At 42.8% G+C, this 19,467-nt stretch overlaps 1 protein-coding gene across 1 annotated transcript in view; it reads left to right on the plus strand.

Annotated features, from left to right (window-relative positions):
• The window catches only part of LOC132836688 (CAP-Gly domain-containing linker protein 3-like), a 64,817-nt gene extending 46,748 nt beyond the window's left edge, over nucleotides 1–18,069 (plus strand). Inside the window, exon 14 of the mRNA XM_060856086.1 lies at nucleotides 10,673–18,069. Coding sequence (XP_060712069.1) covers nucleotides 10,673–10,727 — 55 coding nt within the window. The 3' untranslated portion in view covers nucleotides 10,728–18,069. The remainder of the gene's footprint in view (nucleotides 1–10,672) is intronic.
• Nucleotides 18,070–19,467: the final 1,398 nt, after the last annotated feature.

Below are 19,467 nucleotides of genomic sequence, written 5' to 3' on the forward strand. Positions count from 1 at the left end.
ATATTCACCAAGTGCCTTGGCAGGATTTGAACCCAGGTCCCCAGAACATTACCTCGCTGGAACATTTCAGGATTAATAGTCCAGCGATAATACTACTAAACCATTGCCCCACGAGAGGGAAATGATGAGGAAAAGGTTGTGAAATGGTGTTACAAATTGTACGTATATCACTGTTACTCAGCATAGAGGCTCATTCTTATCCTTAAACAACCTCCACCAATGTCCATTTCCCCATCAGGTGTCACTAGTGTGTGTGTGTGTGTGTGTGTGTGTGTGTGTGGTGGAGGTGCAGGGGTGGAAACTCCTTTTATTTTCAGCCTTATTGCAGTGCTGACGCCAAAAGATACTCAACCACAGCTCATTGGATGGATTCACTCAGAGACTCGGAACTTGATGTCGAATCTTCAGCTTGTATATTTCATGGACATACGTTGTACTGGTGAATGGACAGACAATAAAAGTTGCATCAAGTAACAACAGAAAATGCTGAAAATACTCAAAGGTCTGATAGTGATTGTGAAAAGACTAACTGAGTCAGCGTTTTGAGTCGATGGCCTTCCTTTAGTCCTGGTGAAAGAAAGATAGAAGTACCGAAGGGGATGTCAATGTCATGAAACAAAATGTGTATCAGGTTGAGGTGTGAGTGACTGGAAGGTAGCTGGCCAAATGGAAAGTGGAGACATGAAGAATTGATCAAAATACAAAATAACAACAAAAAAAAACCATGAAGCAAAATGAAATAGAACATAGAACAATACAGCACAGAACAGGCCCTTCAGCCCACGATGTTGTGCCGAACATCTATCCTAGATTAAGCACCTATCCATGTACCTATCCAATTGCCGCTTAAAGGTCGCCAATGATTCTGACTCTACCACTCCCACGGGCAGCGCATTCCATGCCCCCACCACTCTCTGGGTAAAGAACCTACCCCTGACATCCCCCCCCATACCTTCCACCCTTCACCTTAAATTTATGTCCCCTTGTAACACTCTGTAGTACCCGGGGAAAAAGTTTCTGACTGTCTACTCTATCTATTCCTCTGATCATCTTATAAACCTCTATCAAGTCACCCCTCATCCTTCGCCGTTCCAACGAGAAAAGGCCGAGAATTCTCAACCTATCCTCGTACGACCTATTCTCCATTCCAGGCAACATCCTGGTAAATCTTCTCTGCACTCTCTCCAAAGCTTCCACATCTTTCCTAAAGTGAGGCGACCAGAACTGCACACAGTACTCCAAATGTGGCCTAACCAAAGTCCTGTACAGCTGCAACATCACTTCACGACTCTTGAATTCAATCCCTCTGCTAATGAACGCCAATACACCATAGGCCTTCTTACAAGCTCTATCCACCTGAGTGACAACTTTCAAAGATCTATGTACATAGACCCCAAGATCCCTCTGTTCCTCCACCTGACTAAGAACCCTACCGTTAACCCTGTATTCCGCATTCTTATTTGTTCTTCCAAAATGGACAACCTCACACTTAGCAGGGTTGAACTCCATCTGCCACTCCTCAGCCCAGCTCTGCATCATATCTAAGTCCCTTTGCAGCCGACAACAGCCCTCCTCAGTGTCCACAACTCCACCAATCTTCGTATCATCTGCAAATTTACTGACCCACCCTTCGACTCCCTCATCCAAGTCATTAATAAAAGTTACAAACAGCAGAGGACCCAGAACTGATCCCTGCGGAACTCCACTTGTAACTGGGCTCCAGGCTGAATATTTACCATCTACCACCACTCTCTGACTTCGACCGGTTAGCCAGTTTTCTATCCAATTGGCCAAATTTCCCTCTATCCCATGCCTCCTGACTTTCCGCATAAGCCTACCATGGGGAACCTTATCAAATGCCTTACTAAAATCCATGTACACTACATCCACTGCTCTACCCTCATCCACATGCTTGGTCACCTCCTCAAAAAACTCAATAAGACTTGTAAGGCAAGACCTATCCTTCACAAATCCGTGCTGGCTGTCCCTAATCAAGCAGTGTCTTTCCAGATACTCATAAATCCTATCCCTCAGTACCCTTTCCATTACTTTGCCTACCACAGAAGTAAGACTAACTGGCCTGTAATTCCCGGGGTTATCCCTATTCCCTTTTTTGAACAGGGGCACAACATTCGCCACTCTCCAGTCCCCTGGTACCACCCCCGTTGACAGTGAAGACGAAAAGATCATTGCCAACGGTACTGCAATTTCCTCTCTTGCTTCCCACATAATCCTAGGATATAACCCGTCAGGCCCGGGGGACTTGTCTATCCTCAAGTTGTTCAAAATGTCCAACGCATCTTCCTTCCTAACAAGTATCTCTTCTAGCTTACCAGTCCGTTTCACACTCTCCTCTTCAACAATACGGTCCCTCTCGTTCGTAAATACTGAAGAAAATACTCATTCAAGACCTCTCCTATCTCTTCCGACTCATACGCAATCTCCCACTACTGTCCTTGATCGGACCTACCCTCGTTCTTGTCATTCTCATGTTTCTCACATACGCATAAAATGCCTTGGGGTTATCCTTGATCCTATCCGCCAAGGATTTTTCATGCCCTCTCTTAGCTCTCCTAATCCCTTTCTTCAGGTCCCCTCTGGCTATCCTGTATCCCTCCACTGCTCTGTCTGAACCCTGTTTCCTCAACCTTATGTAAGCCTCCTTCTTCCTCTTTACTAGACATTCAACCTCCCTCGTCAACCAAGGCTCCCTCACACGACCATTTCTTTCCTGCCTGATAGGTACATACGTATCAAGGACACGTTGTATCTGCTCCTTGAAAAAGTTCCACATTTCCACCACATCCTTCCCTGACAGCCTATGCTCCCAACTTATGCTCCTCAAATCCTGTCTTACAGCATCGTAATTTCCCTTCCCCCAATTGTAAAATCTACCCTGTTGTGCGCACCTATCTCTCTCCATAACCAAGGTGAAAGTCACAGAATTGTGGTCACCATCACCAAAATGTTCACCCACTAACAAGCCCATCACTTGTCCCGGTTCATTACCGAGTACCAAATCCAATATGGCCTCCCCTCTGGTTGGACAATCTACATACTGAGTTAGAAAAGTTTCCTGGACACACTGCACAAACACCGCCCCATCCAATCTACTTGATCTAAAGAGCTTCCAATCAATATTTGGGAAGTTGAAGTCGCCCATGACTACGACCCTGCACCTTTCCAAAATCTGTTTCCCAATCTGTTTCTCCACATCTCTGCTGCTATTGGGGGGCCTATAGTAAACACCCAACAAGGTGACTGCACCTTTCCTATTTCTGACTTCAGCCCATACTACCTCCAAAGGCAGATCCCCCTCAAACTTCCTTTCTGCAGCCGTTATACCATTTCTAATTAGCAATGCCACCCCCCCTCCTTTTTTACCACCCTCCCTAATCTTACTGAAACATCTGTAACCAGGAACATCCAACAACCATTCCTGTCCCTCATCTATCCACGTTTCCGTGATGGCCACAACATCGTAGTCCCAGGTACCGATCCACGCCTTAAGTTCACCCACCTTATTTCTGATACTCCTTGCGTTGACCTATACGCACTTGAGCCCATCTCTGTGTCCACAAGTATTCCCTGTCAGTGCTACCTTCTCCACAGCCTCCCTACATTCTTGGACATCCTGACAAACAGCTAGCTTACTTGCTGGACTACAAGTCCGGATCCCATCCCCCTGCCAAATTAGTTTAAACCCCCCGAAGAGTGCTAGCAAACCTACCCCCCAGGATATTGGTGCCCTTCTGGTTCAGGTGCAACCCGTCCTGCTTGTACAGGTCCCACCTTCCCCAGAATGCAGTCCAATTGTCCAAATACCTGAAGCCCTCCCTCCTACACCATCCTTGCAGCCACGTGTTCAACTGCACTCTCTCCCTATTCCTTGCCTCACTGTCACGTGGCACCGGCAACAACCCAGAGATGACGACTCTGTCTGTCCTAGCTTTTAGCTTCCAGCCTAACTCCCTGAGCTCTTGAATGACCTCCCCACCCCTCTTCCTACCTATGTCGTTGGTGCCAATGTGTACCACGACTTCTGGCTGCACACCCTCCCCCTTAAGGATTTTGAAGACACGGTCCGAGATGTCTCGGACCCTGGCACCCGGGAGGCAACAAACCATCCGAGAATCTCGCCCATGTCCACAGAACCGCCTGTCCGTCCCTCTAACTAGAGAGTCTCCTATAACTAGCGCTCTCCTCCTCTCCCCCTTTCCCTTCTTAGTCTCAGAGCCAGACCTCACGCCACAGACTCCGTCACTGCAGCTTACACCTACAAGGCTGTCCCCCCCAACAGTTTCCAAAGCTGTATACTTATTGTTTAGGGGAACAACCACAGGGGAACCCTGCACTGCCTGCTTCTTCCCCTTCCCACCTCTAACTGTTACCCAGCTACCTCTGTTCTCAGGCGTAACTATGTCCCTGTAGCTTCTATCAATCACCCTCTCAGCCTCTCGAATAATCCTCAGTTCATCCAACTCCAGTTCCAGTTCCCTAACACGTTCGGTGAGGAGCAGGATCTGACTGCATTTCCTGCGGACGAAGTCGGCAGGAGTATCGGTGGTCACCCCTACCTCAAACATCCTGCAGGAGAAACATTCCACTGCCTGCGCTGCCATGACTGTACACTTTGTCTCCAAAACAAGAACACTGAGTCAATAACACCGAGTTGCTTACCTGTGGACTTTAAAGTTAGGTTAGAGGAGGAGGATGGGAGGGAGGCCCTACGAAGTAGGGCCTGGGGTCTAGAACACACCCACTCAAATACCAATCACTTACCTTCCCGACCAGCTCTGCACTCCAACCTCACTTCCGCCCAGCTCGCGCCACTCTCTGCGGTGAAAAGCTAATTGTCACCTCTACTACTTCCTGTGGCAGCTCATTCCATACACACACCACCCCCTGTGTGAAAAAGGTCCCTTTTAAATCTTTCCCCTCGCACCCTAAACCTATGCTTTCTGGCTTTGGACTTCTCTACTCTGGGGGGAGGAAACCTTAGTTATTTACCTTCCCTATGCTCCTCGTGATTCTATAAACCCCTATAAGGTCACCCCTCAGCCTCCAGCGCTCCAGGGAAAGAAGTCCCAACCTATCCAGCCTCTCCTTATAACTCAAGCCCTCCAGTCTCGGTAACATCCTTATAATTTTTTTTGTAAATCTTCTTAAACAGCCCAGAAAGGTTGGAGAATTGGGTTGGGGTTGGGGCAGATACTTGAGGTGGAGAAAGCAACTTGCCAGATGAGAAGAGAAACATTAGCTTTTTACGTTAACCCATTTTGATAGGTGACTTTAAAAAATATATGTCGCAAAGCTGTCATAAAATTTGAACTGAGTTTAGGTTTGATTCCCAACAGTTTGATTTGAAGCAGTCTCTTGTCTTTCCAAGATTTGACCTCTCACTGTGAATTAATTCTTCAGTAACAGCTGTCACTAGCCTTAGTCTGTGTTCAAACTGGTTTTGAACCCAAGTGGATCTTGAAGGGGAGTATAGCCACAGGGAAAGTCTAATTTGAATTCAGTTGGTTTCTGGTTGCCAGCCAGAAATACGTGAACCTAAATAAAGTGGGTTTCTCACCTCTCTATGATGTTTATACACGTCACTTCAAGTCAGTAATTCACCAAAACAGACTGCGAGGTGTTGACCATGGGGATACCTGTTGGATGGACAATCCCTGTTGATAACAGGGAGGTTTAGAATTTGCCACAATTGTTTGTCTCTCCTTCTTTCCAGTATCGTTCTTAGGCAGCAGTCACCCTAACCTCCTGGGTACACTCATTATTTTAGAGATCAGTGTGTGACGTTTGGGGGTGCTCGTTCGTCTCTGGGTATGATTCTCGCTTTGGATTTTCTATTATCTTTACTCAGCGAGTCGTGAGTTCATGGAATGCCCTGCCAGTAGCAGTGGTGGACTCTCCCTCTTTATGGGCATTTAAACGGGCATTGGATGGGCATATGGAGGATAGTGGGCTAGTGTAGGTTAGGTGGGCTTGGGTCGGCGCAACATCAAGGGCCAAAGGGCCTGTACTGCGCTGTATTTTTCTATGTTCTATGTTCCCTCACTAAGTCACTGTTCAGTGTATTTAGGGAAATCATTATAGAGAGACTAAAACATCTTACGATTTCATTTTAAGTGATTTCCCCAATATTCTGGTTCGATATGATTATTGTTCTCTAAAGGAGTCTCAAACATAGTTTATTGCACTTTTTCACCCAGTTTTCAACACTATACCTTTAAGATGTTGACTCCAGGTTAGCAGTCAGGCGGAGTGTCCCAGTCCTGGGCCTGTGAAGGGGGAAATCAGCAAGGATTCTTGCTCCTGTCCATTGTCCAAAGGTTAATTTGCACCTATGAAGGTCTGGTGAGAACAGGGTTTGAGTGTGATGCCTCACGTTGGTCACCAGTTCGTCACCACCGTCATGGTCTTGGCGGAGGTTGGCCAGTTTGAGTGAGGAAAACAAAGGGCAAGGATCGAATTTGACAGCAATACGTGTGAACAGGAAAATGAGGGAAAATCGGGGAGGCAATCTCAAGGTTCAGTCAACTTCCACTGTCACTGCCCGGAGGATCATTAGCTCCATGTTGATGAGGCGAAAGCTACAACCCAAGGTCCTGTGAGATAAAGCAAGTTCCTGGGAGCATTGCAGGGCAAAGGCCAGGGCATTTCCTGCACCTGTGGACCAAGTTTTGATACAACTCTTGGTTGTTTCTCTTTGCCTCACATGATTTTGTGAGGGAAAATTGTTCTCTCGTTCAGAGACTGATGATATAAACTAACGCTTTGAAGGTTTGAGGATTCACAATAATGTCTTCTGGTGGCCACTCCTTTTTGCAGGTTTTCACAATAGTGATCAAATTAGATTTCCTACAGTGTGGAAACAGGCCCTTCAACCCAACAAGCCCACATAGACCCTCTGAAGAGTAACCCACCCAGACCCATTTCCCTCTGAATGATGCATCTAACACTATGGCCAATTCACCTAACCTGCACATCTTTGGACTGTGGGAGGAAACCCACGCAGACATGGGGAGAAGGTGCAAACTCCACACAGTCACTCAAGGTTGGAATCGAAGCCAGGTACCTGGTGCTGTGAGGCAGCAGTACTAACCACTGAGCCACCGTGCTGCCTGATAATGTGTCTGATGTTATTTGCCATTAGGTCATTATAAAATGATAAAAGGCTATTAGTGTTTACTTTTTTAAAGAAAAATCACGTGGAATTTAAAGGGTTAATTGAAAATGTTTCTCATCAGCAACCATCTGAATATCAAACGCTTAGCACAGGGTTAGAACATCTTTCTCTCAGTCCCTGCTTTGAATGTTATTTATGAAAAATGCAGAAAGCTGATCATGGAATGTTTTGAAAGGGGGTACTGTCTTTTAGTGAGGGAACTGGATTAAAACCCATGCTAGACTATTCTAGAAAATCTTAATATTATTAGTCCATTTGCATGCTTACAGCTTGCACATTACTTCCAGTTGACAAATTCTTCACACGTTTTTGTCTCAGCTTTTCCCATTAAAAAAGGTGGATGTAGGAAGTTTTCATAGGACGTTGCCACATGAAGTTGTGCTTTAATGATACCCTCTAAATGTGAAGGGGCTGGAGTGCCACGTCTGTGCTCCAACCACTGTGCCCCCCATTTCCTAAATTCCCAGTTTTGGCCTTAATTCTAATACATATTAAAATTACAGCATTACATAATAAATAAAGATCTGAAGACTTAAGTTCACTCCTGAACCCAATGCCTTGTGGAGACTGACCAGATTTTAAAGTATTCACTAAACCATCTATGAATTGGTAATCAAATTAATGAAACAATCTCTGCATAGGTACTTTGATTCTGACAGCAATGTGTTAATGAAAGTGCATTTTGTCATTTTAATTCGCTCGATTTTAAAAAATATTTTAGAGGGAGGATTTCCACACAATGTGTTCTTTGTGTTTGAATGTTTACTTTGTAATTGTTACAAGCTAGATTTGTCCGTTACTATTGGGTTTGCGTGGATTTAAGTTTCAGTCTCCAACTCCCTCAGCAATGTGTCATCAGCATTCAGCAGATTTCAATTTATTCTCTTCTGCGAAATGTAGGGGACTTTGGTCAGGCCAGTGTTTATTGTCCATCCCTTGGACTGAGAGGCTCAGTGGGGCCACGTCAGGAGATACATGTGGGTCTGGAGTCGCATGTAGGCCAGACCGGGTAAAGATGGCAGATTTCCTTCCCTAAAGGACATTAGTGAACCAGATGGATTTTTACAGCAATTGAGGATGGTTTCACGGTCACCATTAAGGCTAGTTTTTGGTCTCCAGCCGATTTGGGGATAGGCAATAATGCTGGCCTAGCCAGTGATGCCCACATCCCATGGGCAACTTTTCTAAACTCGAGACATTAACACTATCACCTCCTCCCCATTTCAGTGTTATTGCCATGGTAATGAAAAAAAATGTGCCTTGTTATGATTGGGAAAGAGTATAGGGTGAGAATATCACACACGCTATGACCCTTCCCAATCTAGGGTTAAAACATCTTCCTTAGTGAAAATGGGGATAATATCCTCAACAGTCTCTACAACTTTGAGCTGTGCATGCTGCAATTTGAACTGCTCTCAGGATCACCGACTCACCACTTCTTTCCTTCATTTCACCCTTTGGAGTCTCCTGGATGAACCAGTCTTTGCCCCTGGGCACAGCTGAGGTCTGGGAGCAGGAGCCTGCTTGCAGTGGGAGACTGGGGAGAGGATATCAGACAAGGAGAGGACATTGCAACACTAGAGTATGGCACATCACCAGATCCGAAATAGCCTGATCCCCAGTTAAATCTACAACATATTGTTCTCGGTATCTGCCCCAAATATACAATAAATTCTTCCTAATGGCTGCATCTGCTAATCTGATTTTCCTAATTTACGTGAATATTAAAGTCATTGATGATTAATGCCCTGCCTTTTTTTACATGTCCTCATCATCTCCTGGTTTATTCTCTGTCCTACTCTGTCGCTACTATTGGGGAACCTTTAGTACCAGTGTTTTCCTGCTCTTGTTATTTCTTACCTCCACTCGTGTGAATTCTGCATCTTGCAGCCATGAACGCAAGTCCCTAAGGCTGCGATCTCTGCCTGTTACCATAGCAACAACACCTCCTTAGGGCTGGAGAGGGATTTGGAGAGGGAGGAAGGGGTTCCAATCATCGTTGTCCATGTTGGTACTGAACAAGTTGTTTTTAAGAAAAGAATTGTTGAAGAGTAGAGACCTAACCACAAACTTACTTTTACTTTAAAGACTAAAAATGTTCACCAGTCCTACCCAGCTGCTTTCCCTGCACTCACTTTATATTGTGGTTTCTGACATCACTGTGTCACTGGCCTCACTGCAGGTTGGCATCTATGTCTTTTGTAATCTCATGCTGACCTCTCACGTTATATCCTGCACAAAGCTTTATAAAATCATGACGAGCGTGGGTAGGATAAATAGACAAGGTCTTTTCCCTGAGGTGGGGAGTCTAGAACTAGAGCATAGGTTTAGGGTGAGAGGGGAAAGATATAAAAGAGACCTGGTCAGCATGGATGAGTTGGACCGAAGGGAGTGTTTCCATGCTGTACATCTCTATGACTCCATGACTATGATTCTCCTTCTCAACCTCTTCCCTCACCTGAGGTCTGCTGGCCCTCTGGTTAAATCACCACCAGTCGCTACTCTCTAATGAAGAGAGGAGCCCCTATGGTCTGGTAAGAATATGGTCACACAACATAACATAGTCCGAACAAGGGGTCAGAAACATCTGTTAAATTGTCAGCATGAACCCATGGATGTTCTAAAGTGAAACTCCAAATTTACTTTTTCTCCCTTCACTCTTTTCTTATTCCACTGAAATTACAATGTGGTCAAAGGTCAGTGTTGTATTTATGTTGCCAACAGTGCTGCCCTCCTTCAGTGCTGCAGGAGAGACTTCAATACCAATACACACCTCATTCTCTTTCAATGCTTTTGAGTCAAAATTCACCACAATGGAACTGTTCAGGACTTATTACTAGTACAGAAGGAGACCATTCAGCCTATTGTATCCATGCTAACCTATTGCTGGGGCGATCCAGGTCTAATCCTTATGACCTCTTCCTCCCATTGCTTGAAATAACAAATTTATAAGAACTGAGAGTTATTCCTGTAGACTTCTGAAACTTCCAGTTCCTTCTCTTTCTCTAAACCTGTTTATCCAGTTTCACAAAGGAGCCAGAGAAACCGTCACCAAAAACCATGGATTTGGCAAAATGAGTTTGGTCTTTGGTCTGTGCATAATGTGTAACCTGTTTTTTGTGAAATATTTCTATCATTGTCAATGACTGCGTAAAACACACAAAAATATTAGGACAAGGAATTCCATACCTTAATTTTTACGCAGAAAATTCAGACCTGGAGTTTGGAATTGGTGAGTTTAAAGAGTTGAGATGCTTGAAGATGAAATAATTTAGAAAGAAATAAAGCTGCTAATTTATTATTCTCAGAACGATGTCAACCAACTGGGAAAAAGTGGATGGGTGACTAATGATTTACTCAGCTCATCGTCTGTTTTGTCTTGGGTCTGAATACCCCTTACTGAATCCTTGCTGCTCTTTATATTCCTGAATGTCCTTATCTCAACTCCCCTCCCTCTCTTGTCTCTTCTCATTCCAGATTACTGTTCTGCTGTTGGTTCCCCTGGATGCTGAGAGCAGAAATGCAGTCGTAAAAAAAAACCTTCTCACCCTCCTCCTCGGACTCTACTCTTCCTCCTCAACTTGGTTCTTTATTTGTGCTTTGGAGAAAGACTGCCAATCACAATCTTAGATACTAGTTCAGCTAGATGCAGTCATAGTTGATTCTAGTGCCTTGTACCTTAATTAAATATCCCCGCATTTCACAGTAGTTTAAATAGATGAGATAACCTTTCCTTTGATACTGATTGAAAGATATATATATATAAAATTATATATAAATGAACGTAAAGATGGTTTGTGATTCCTATCTGTTTGATTGGTAAAAACCAAAGGTGTGTTTACTGTCAAAATTATGACCTGAACCATGATACTGAGAACATGCGAACTTCCCTGTGCAGTGAAATATGTGTCATGTTGGTTTATCAACTGCTTTGCTGTATATTAGAGTGTTAAGGGATGTAAATTGTATTTGCGATTTCATGAGACTGGTCAGGAAGAATAAGTTATTGAGTGCTTCAGTTAATGCCTGATAGGAATAAATAGATAAAATGCTGTTGAAGTAAAAACCAAAAATAAAGTTCAGGAAAAATTAACATATGCACCACTGCTTAGGATTTCAATAATTCATTCCTCATTTTCTCATCTCCCCATATCTTGAAGTCTGGTTTAACAGGTGAGCCTCAACATTGATTGGGGACATGTCATTAAACTACCAGGGGCATCACAACGTAAGCCAGTCCGAGCTGAACTCCACCATATGGCGTTTTAGGTAAGTGTGTAATATTAATGAGTGGTGTTGCACCAACCTCAACTCCACTGACAGTTCCCAATTTCCCCCACTCCCCCTCAACCATCACTACCATCACCATCATTTCCTGCAGGTATGATTGAGGACAGCCATCTTGGCAAGACCTGAGAGCAAAGGACTGCTAGGTTCTGGGATGGGAAACATTTCATTTCTTCTTTCATCCTGATCATTTGAAATTGGATGAAGATTAATTGGAGACTTCATTTGGAGTTATCCATCTTCTATCTGGATGAAAGCTTCGCTGTGGTGTTATTATTGAGGTTGAATGTTGTAACAGTTTTCAACATTATTTAAATTTAATTTGCACTAATCTTTTCAATCCCTAAACCCATTTGTATTCTCCAGCCTTCTCAGTAGGATTTGATTTGCAGCATCTTTTACAATGGGGGGAGGAGGGGATTATCTTTTATTTCAAGGTGAATTTCATCCCTCTATTTCCAACTTTTTCACCCTCATATTCAGCTTCCAACTGACCAGAAGCCAGCACTCTTTATGAAATGGGCTTGTTGGTCTCAATTTGGGTCTCAGGGTGAAGTACCTCAAGCAAGAACTGCTCCTGGCTTGGTACTAAACTTTATAAGACAGGCCAGAGGATGGCCAATACAGTGAGGGTTGGAAAAGAGGGAGCTGGATGTTGTATCTTATCCATGGTCCTCCCAACTCTGTCTGCACTTGCTACTGACACAGAGGTAGTTACTCAATCCCCAGCACAAGGATTCCTCACCTTGATCAGAGCAATAGGAAATAACTGATTGAAGGTGTGGGAAAAAGGGAAAATCGTCAAGCAGGAAATCTTTCTTTGCTGTCCACATACCCAAGCAGCACTCTGCTTGGATTTGGGATTGCTGCCTGTCAGGAAAAATTCATTGGAGAGCAGAGTGTTCTCCGTTGGATAACCAGGTTTCAGCTTAGAAGTGAAGACGGGGTCCTGATCTCTGGTTAACCAAGGACACGCTGAACGTCAAAGTCTCTAAATGCAACTTCAGAAAACATCTGGTATTTTGTCTTCCATAATTCTAACAGTGAGCAAAAAAAACCTGTATCAGAAACCTGAAAACAAAAGATCTGAGAGAACACAGTTAGCTTCTGGACGTTGCCTCATTAGCAGCCAGATCTGACTTAGATTTTCAGGTCAGATAGCCCAACATTTTGGAAATTGGAAACCAGACACCTAAAGTCTTCAATTGTGTTTTTTTTAAAAAGGTTGATTCATATCATTACAGAACCTTGTCATGTGGGAGCTTCTGTCAAACAACCTTTTAAAGATATTTCACCTGCAGCAAGGTGGTTTTGATTTGTGGGTGCCAGTGACTGACTGCGATCTTAACAAAAAATGTCACTGAGATCCAGGAATCTTCCGTTATAAAACCAGAAATTGACATTTCAGTTGCACTGAAGCCTAGGGTCTCATTTAAAGTTCAGTGGGTTTTGTTTTGTAGAGGCCTCTTGTGGTTTATTTTAATGTTTTCACTGAATCACAAGAAGTGATCACCAACAAAACTCCTCCCGCATCAGAGTTTGGTTCTGACATTTCAGTCGGCTTTGATCATTGGCACTGAGAAGGTAAGGGCCCCAAGCACGGGGGGCCTGCTCCACCCAGTCATGGTCCTCTCCTCTATTTTGCTCCATGTTTAGTTTTAAATGTCAACAAAGCAGTAACCTAGCAGTTAAAGAGCAAAGCTGCTGTAAATGTGAAGTGGACGCTGGAAACACAAGCCACCTTTTCTCTGGACTTGTTACTTTAATGTACTAATCAATGTAAAAAAGTCTTATATTAATATGTGTGAGAGAGTGAGTGTGTCGTGGTAAATTTGGCAGCTATAAGATTGGATTTTTTTTTAAAAGAAAAGAAAATAATGTGAAAAGATGGAAGGTGAATTAAACCGAACTCATGAACAGACGTGTAGCGAGGAACATTGGAAATTCCTGATGTTTTATAAATGTGCTATAAGTACATTGAGGTTGGTGCTAAAAGTTTTTTGTAACAAGATTGCTGGATTTATTCCTCTGAAATAAGCAGAAAGTCATGTGTTTTATTAATCCCCTTGATTCTATTGTTAATTAATGTAAATCTTAAGGAATTTCTTTTGCCCCTGAGAATAATGATCGTGGAAATGTGTTCGTGTTTATGATAAGCTGTCCCTTCTCTTGTTGCCCTCTTCTGACTTCACCCTCTTCTTACTGTACCCCTCTCCTCATCGCATTATCTCCCTTTCCCTCTCCTTTGCCTGCTCCCATCCCCTTCTTCCACCTGAGTCTCCCTTATCCCTTTCTCTCCCCTAGCCATCCCCCTCTTTCACTGTCAAAGTTGTTGCAAATACTTCTTTTATAACAAAACCATGGATCTCATTGAAAATTCAGGCAGGGCTTAATGGACTAGATGTAGGAAAGATGTTTTGCCTGACTGTGGATGAGGGTGTTACAGCAAGGGGTTGCATTTTTTGAGATATGGAGTAAACCATTTAGGACTGTATACAAGGAATGATTTCACCAAGAGTGGTGAACTTTTAGAATTCTCCAGCACAGAAAATGTTGGTGGCTAAGTTACTGACTACTGTATGTTAAACACAGAAATGGATAGACTTTTAGATACTAAAGGCATCAAGGAGTATGGCTAGAGAGCAGGAGTATGGAGTTGAGATAGAAGATCAGCCTTTTTTTAATTGAACGAGTGGAACCGGCTCAATGGGCTAAATGGCCGACTCCTCCTCCTGTGTTTCTATGATTCTAATCTCTCGAAGTTCCCTTCAGTGAAGTCAAACCATATTAAAACGTATTATGTTCATGTGTGGCGAAAGTGAGGACTGCAGATGCTGGAGATCAGAGTCAAGATTAGAGTGGAAAGGGCTGATAAAGGGCTTTTGCTGGAACGTCGATTTTCCTGCTTCTCGGAAGCTGTCTGACCTGTTGTGCTTTTCCAGCAACACTCTAATCTAGATTATGTTCATATGTGGGATCAGTGCTGTCTGTAATTACTCCAGCTATGTACTTTCACAGATGACCTTGTCCCTCCATAATAATTCGAAATGTATTTATAATTGTAACTGATATTACCTTAGCTAAATCACAAACACTAATTTTATTATAATTTATCATGGTGTCATTGTAGAGCTTCCTGTGTGCTAATTGGCTGGTTGTCCACATTACATCACTGCGTACACTTCATTGGCTGTAAAACATTTTGGAACATCCATCTATGTTGTGAAAGGTGCTATAGAAATGTAAGTCTTTCTTTCTACATTATAAAAATGTGGTCCTCTGTTTCCTCCCTTCAGACACAACCCTGCACCCATTTTTATTGTGAAAAGTTAGGCAATGAGCTGGAAGGCTGTTTGACCAAGGAAGGCACTGTGGCAAGACCAGATTCTGCCCTGGTCCCAACCTTCACTGTTCAGAAGCAAAAGAAACAGGTTTAGTGCAAGCTTACACTCTATGTTGAGTCTCAAATTGCCTAACTCATAAAACACCACAAGTTTCCTATCATTAAGCTTCGATGTTGTATTGCTTGTCTCTATCCACCAGGGGGAGTCTAATAGTATAGAATAGATCATACAATCTCTACACTGTGGAAACAGGCCCTTCAGCCCAACAAGTCTCCCGACCCTCCAAACAGTAACCCACCCAAACCCATTACCCATTACTCTTCATTTACCCTTGAATAACGCACCTAACCTACACATCCCTGAAAGCTATGGGCAATTTAGCATGGCCAATTCACCTAACCTGCACATCCTTGGACTGTGGGAGGAAACCAGAGCACCTGGGGGAAACCAATGCAGACACGGGGAGAATGTGCAAACTCCACAATTGCCTGAGGCTGAAATGGAACACAAGTCCCTTGCGCTTCAAGGCAGCAGTGTTAACCACTGAGCCACCATGTCTCCCTTTCTGACCAATGCATGTTGTGAAGGGTGCAATAATGAACTGTCGGTTAATTAATTAATTTTTTTGTTCAGAATTTGTGCAACTTATAAAATTAATTCAGCCTAGATAAAATTTATTAAACTACAATCAGAATTATTTTGCTACACACACCTATCTGCATTTACATAGCACCTTTGAGGATGAAAAATATCCAAAAGTATTTTATCAGAATATCAGCAAATAATATTTGATATTGAGTTACAATATGGAGGAATTCTCACAACCTTTGTCAAAGAGGTCAATTTTAAAGACCATTTTAAGGGGGGAGGGAGTGAGTTTAGAAACAGAATTCCAGAGCTTTGGGTCCAGATGACTAAAGGCATGGTCACCAATGATAGGGTTAGAAGTGTAAATGCATAATCTAAGTACTTTCAAGTGTCTGACTAGCCATGTATTGTAGCAACAACTGATATCCCTGTGACAAATAGAGAAGGTGCTCTATACCGCGCTGACACATCCCAAAAAATGATGTAGGCATTATTGGCAAGGCCAGCATTTATTGTCCATTCCTGATTCCCTTGGAAGAGGTGGTGAGCTATTGCCTTGAACTGCTGCAGTCACTGCTGTCAGGATTGGAGAATATTGAAGGAACAGCAATATATTCCCGAGTCAGAATGGTGTGCAACTTGGGAGGGGACCTTGCAGGGGGATGGTGTTCCTACGCATCTATTACCCATCTACTCTGCTTGGTGATGGAAATTTACAGGTTTAGATGGTGCTGTAAAGGAACTTGCTGGATTACTGCAATGCATTTTGTAGATAGTACACAAATGGCTGCTTTGTGTAGGGTTGTGTGGAACGTTTTGAATGTTTTGGATGTTTACTTATTTCTAGCAAGTGGAGAGTAATTCAATCATGTTTCTAACTTGTGTCTTGTTAGTGGTAAATAGGCATGGGGGAGTCAGGAGGCTAGAATATTCTACATCTGATCTGCTCTTGTAGCCACAGTATTCAGTTTTTGGTCAGTGATAAACCCCAGGATGTTGATGGTGCGGAATTTCACGACAGTAATGCTATTAGTAATCTGGGGGAATAATTCTGACTGGTTGTAGGTGGACATTGCCTGGCACTTATTTGGCATGAATGTCACCTGTCAGCCCAAGCCTGGTCTTGACCAGGTCTTGCTGTGTGTGATTATAGCAGAGCTCATAGCATGGGTCAAAAATGCTTGAACATATTTTGATCAGATGGTTTTAAATGAGTTGTTTGGAAATATCGCTAACAAATTCAGTTGCTTTTCTATTTTAATGAAAGCTAATTTTGTCCTCACCATTGTGTTGCACAATTCAAAGATATTTATATAAATCAAAATCGTTCTGTATCACATCTTGTCCCTGGTCTTGCTACCCCTCAATACCAGCTGATTACCTATCCCTAGTCTACACATCTGTCCCTATCCTGCTATTATAAGTCTCACTCCATCTTGAACACACTCTGCCCAACTTCTGATCCACTCCAAACCTGTCAAGTTTTCAGAAAATTGGCCCCATTCTGAATGTACTTTTCCTTGTAAATGTGACATGTGCTCATGTTATCTGAACTGCCTTTTTGAAGTCCCCACTGGAATTTCTAATTGCCCAACTTTAGCATCTGCTCGTTAAGAGGTAGCAGTGTTGGTGTCTCCAAAAGGTGCTCCCGGATGTGATGCTGCTCAGTCTTGACAAAAATGTAAATCTTTTGCAATCTTGGGAAGAAATGGCTGCCAATTGGCAGCATGTCAGTTAGCCCGTCCACTGCAGACATTAAAATGACCAGACAGAGGGTTGTTATTTGTTCACTAATTTTAACTCAAAATACAAAGTTTTTCAGGGCTATGGGAAAAATATTCAAGGAGGAGTGGGACTAATTAGATATATTTTCAAGATGCTAGTACAAGTGTGATGGGCTGAACAGTCTTCTGTGTAGTAAGATTCTATGATTCGGAGACCTTCCCTTATGTACCTTCCTCAAAAAAGCATTCTTCATATGAGAGCTAGTCAATGAGTTACTTGAGTTACTCCAACTAGGGGTTGGATGACAGATTCCAGCATCCATGAGACCTTGGTCTAATGCTCATATATGCACATCTTCAGGAGGTGTCAGTAGGTACTGATCATGACTGTGTTTTATCCACTTTTTGTTTCTCATTCCAAGGGGACAACTGGAGCCAATAATTATCATGGGTTAAACACTGTCCTGGCTGAGATCAGCTCCCTGGATACAAGGCTGGGAATCAAACTTGGGAGGTGCAGACTTGTGTAACTTGGTGAATCACCAAGTACAGCAAATAGCCACTGCCCTGCTCTATGGGATGTATGCTTTATAATTCTCTCTCTAAATGGTGTTCTTGCAGTTTCAGTATATAAAGCATTAAGATGCCTGTACAAACCAGATGGGCATTTGAAGGTAGGTAAGGATGGCTGTTTTTGCAGACCGAAAAAGCAAAATTTTCTCTTTTTATATCATTGCTCGTTATTATTTCTTGGGGTTTTTCTGCTTCTCTTGTATTAACTTCAAGTCTGCAGCCCTGCAAGTTACTGCATGCTCCTGCCTAACTGATGCATATTCTCTTTCTGTGGAGACCATGTATTTCTGAATGATCTGTTGCTCTGGGCATGTATTTATGATGTTGCTTAAATAAACATATTTCTATGTGCATTTTACCATCAATGGCCATGGTGTCTCTTTGTAATACAAGATGCCAAGTCCTCACCACCTTCACAGAGGGCCTGTTCTTTAGGTCATTGAATTCCTTGCCAATGCTTTGATGGAAGATCATTGTGTGGGATGATAGCTAAGTTTACAATAATTACCAATAACTCCAGTAAGGAGTTTGTTATTTAAATCAGTTTGAATCTTTTCCACCAGGCTTATCTTCTCTCCTGACTTAATTTCCATGAGTGAAAGTATACTTTAGGCTTATATTTTGCTCTCGCTGCTTTTGTCTGCTCGTGTTGAGACTCAAGCTTTGGAAAAGTTTTGATGTAATTAATACACAGACTCCTAGAATAGACTTACATTTAGGTGGCAGTAACCCCTAGTATTTGTGAACCATGCAGGGTTATTTTCCAGAGGCAGTAGAAGAACATCTGTTTGGTTGAGATGGGGAGGTCGGTAGTGAGGGGTTATGCAAGATATGCAAAAGGTTTAATACTGACTTCGCAAAGATAGTGCAGAGAAATCAGATGGATCTTTGAGATGAGTGGTGAAATCAGTAAGATAATAAACTAACAATAACTTGCATTTATGTTGCACTTTTTATGTGATATACCATCCCAGGGCGCTTCAGGTAGACACCTTCAAACAAAATTTGACACAAAATGACAAATGGGGTTATTAGAATAGATGTCTAATAAGATTGATCAATGAGAGAAATTTTATGGATTAACTTAAAATAAGAGAGAGGCATGGGGATATTTAGGAAGGAATTTAACGCTGCATATAGAAAACAGGGTATGGTGATATTAATGTCTATGTTCAGAGCATATCATCAGAATTATTGGTTTATTTTCCATTAGAGAAACATGGGAATAAAATTTCTTTGGGTGGCAGTGTGGATTCAATCTCCCTTTACAGTCTACCCAACATTCTTGACTCGAAGTTGATGAGAAACAAAATAAGGAAAGAGTGTAAATACAGAGGTGTGTAAATGGGGTGGGCATAAATTCACTGGAGTGTAAACAGTTGACTAGCTCTTGCCCAAGATGAAATAACTCTCCATGGATTTTGAGAGTGTGATTGAGGTAATGAAGGGAGTACAATTTGTTCATGTGGGTGGGTTATTTGAGTTGGAGAAGCTGGGGAAATCTATCGATACAAAATAGGAAGAGGAAGTTGAGATGCAAGGGGTTACGGTAATGCACCTCCTCCTGCACCATCCAACCACTACCAATGAAAAGAGTCATCAACGTGAATTTGATTTGCTTTAAGAACTGCGATTGGAAGGACATTTGGTGTTGTGTAAGATTATGAACAGCCAACAGTGATGCCTGCTTTCTCCTAGAGCTCGGTGGTCTCATGAAGAAAGAATTCAACAGAATTTGTTTTTCCCAATTGGCCAT

This window comes from Hemiscyllium ocellatum, chromosome 47 (assembly GCF_020745735.1).
Source record: "Hemiscyllium ocellatum isolate sHemOce1 chromosome 47, sHemOce1.pat.X.cur, whole genome shotgun sequence".
Lineage (NCBI taxonomy): Eukaryota > Metazoa > Chordata > Chondrichthyes > Orectolobiformes > Hemiscylliidae > Hemiscyllium > Hemiscyllium ocellatum.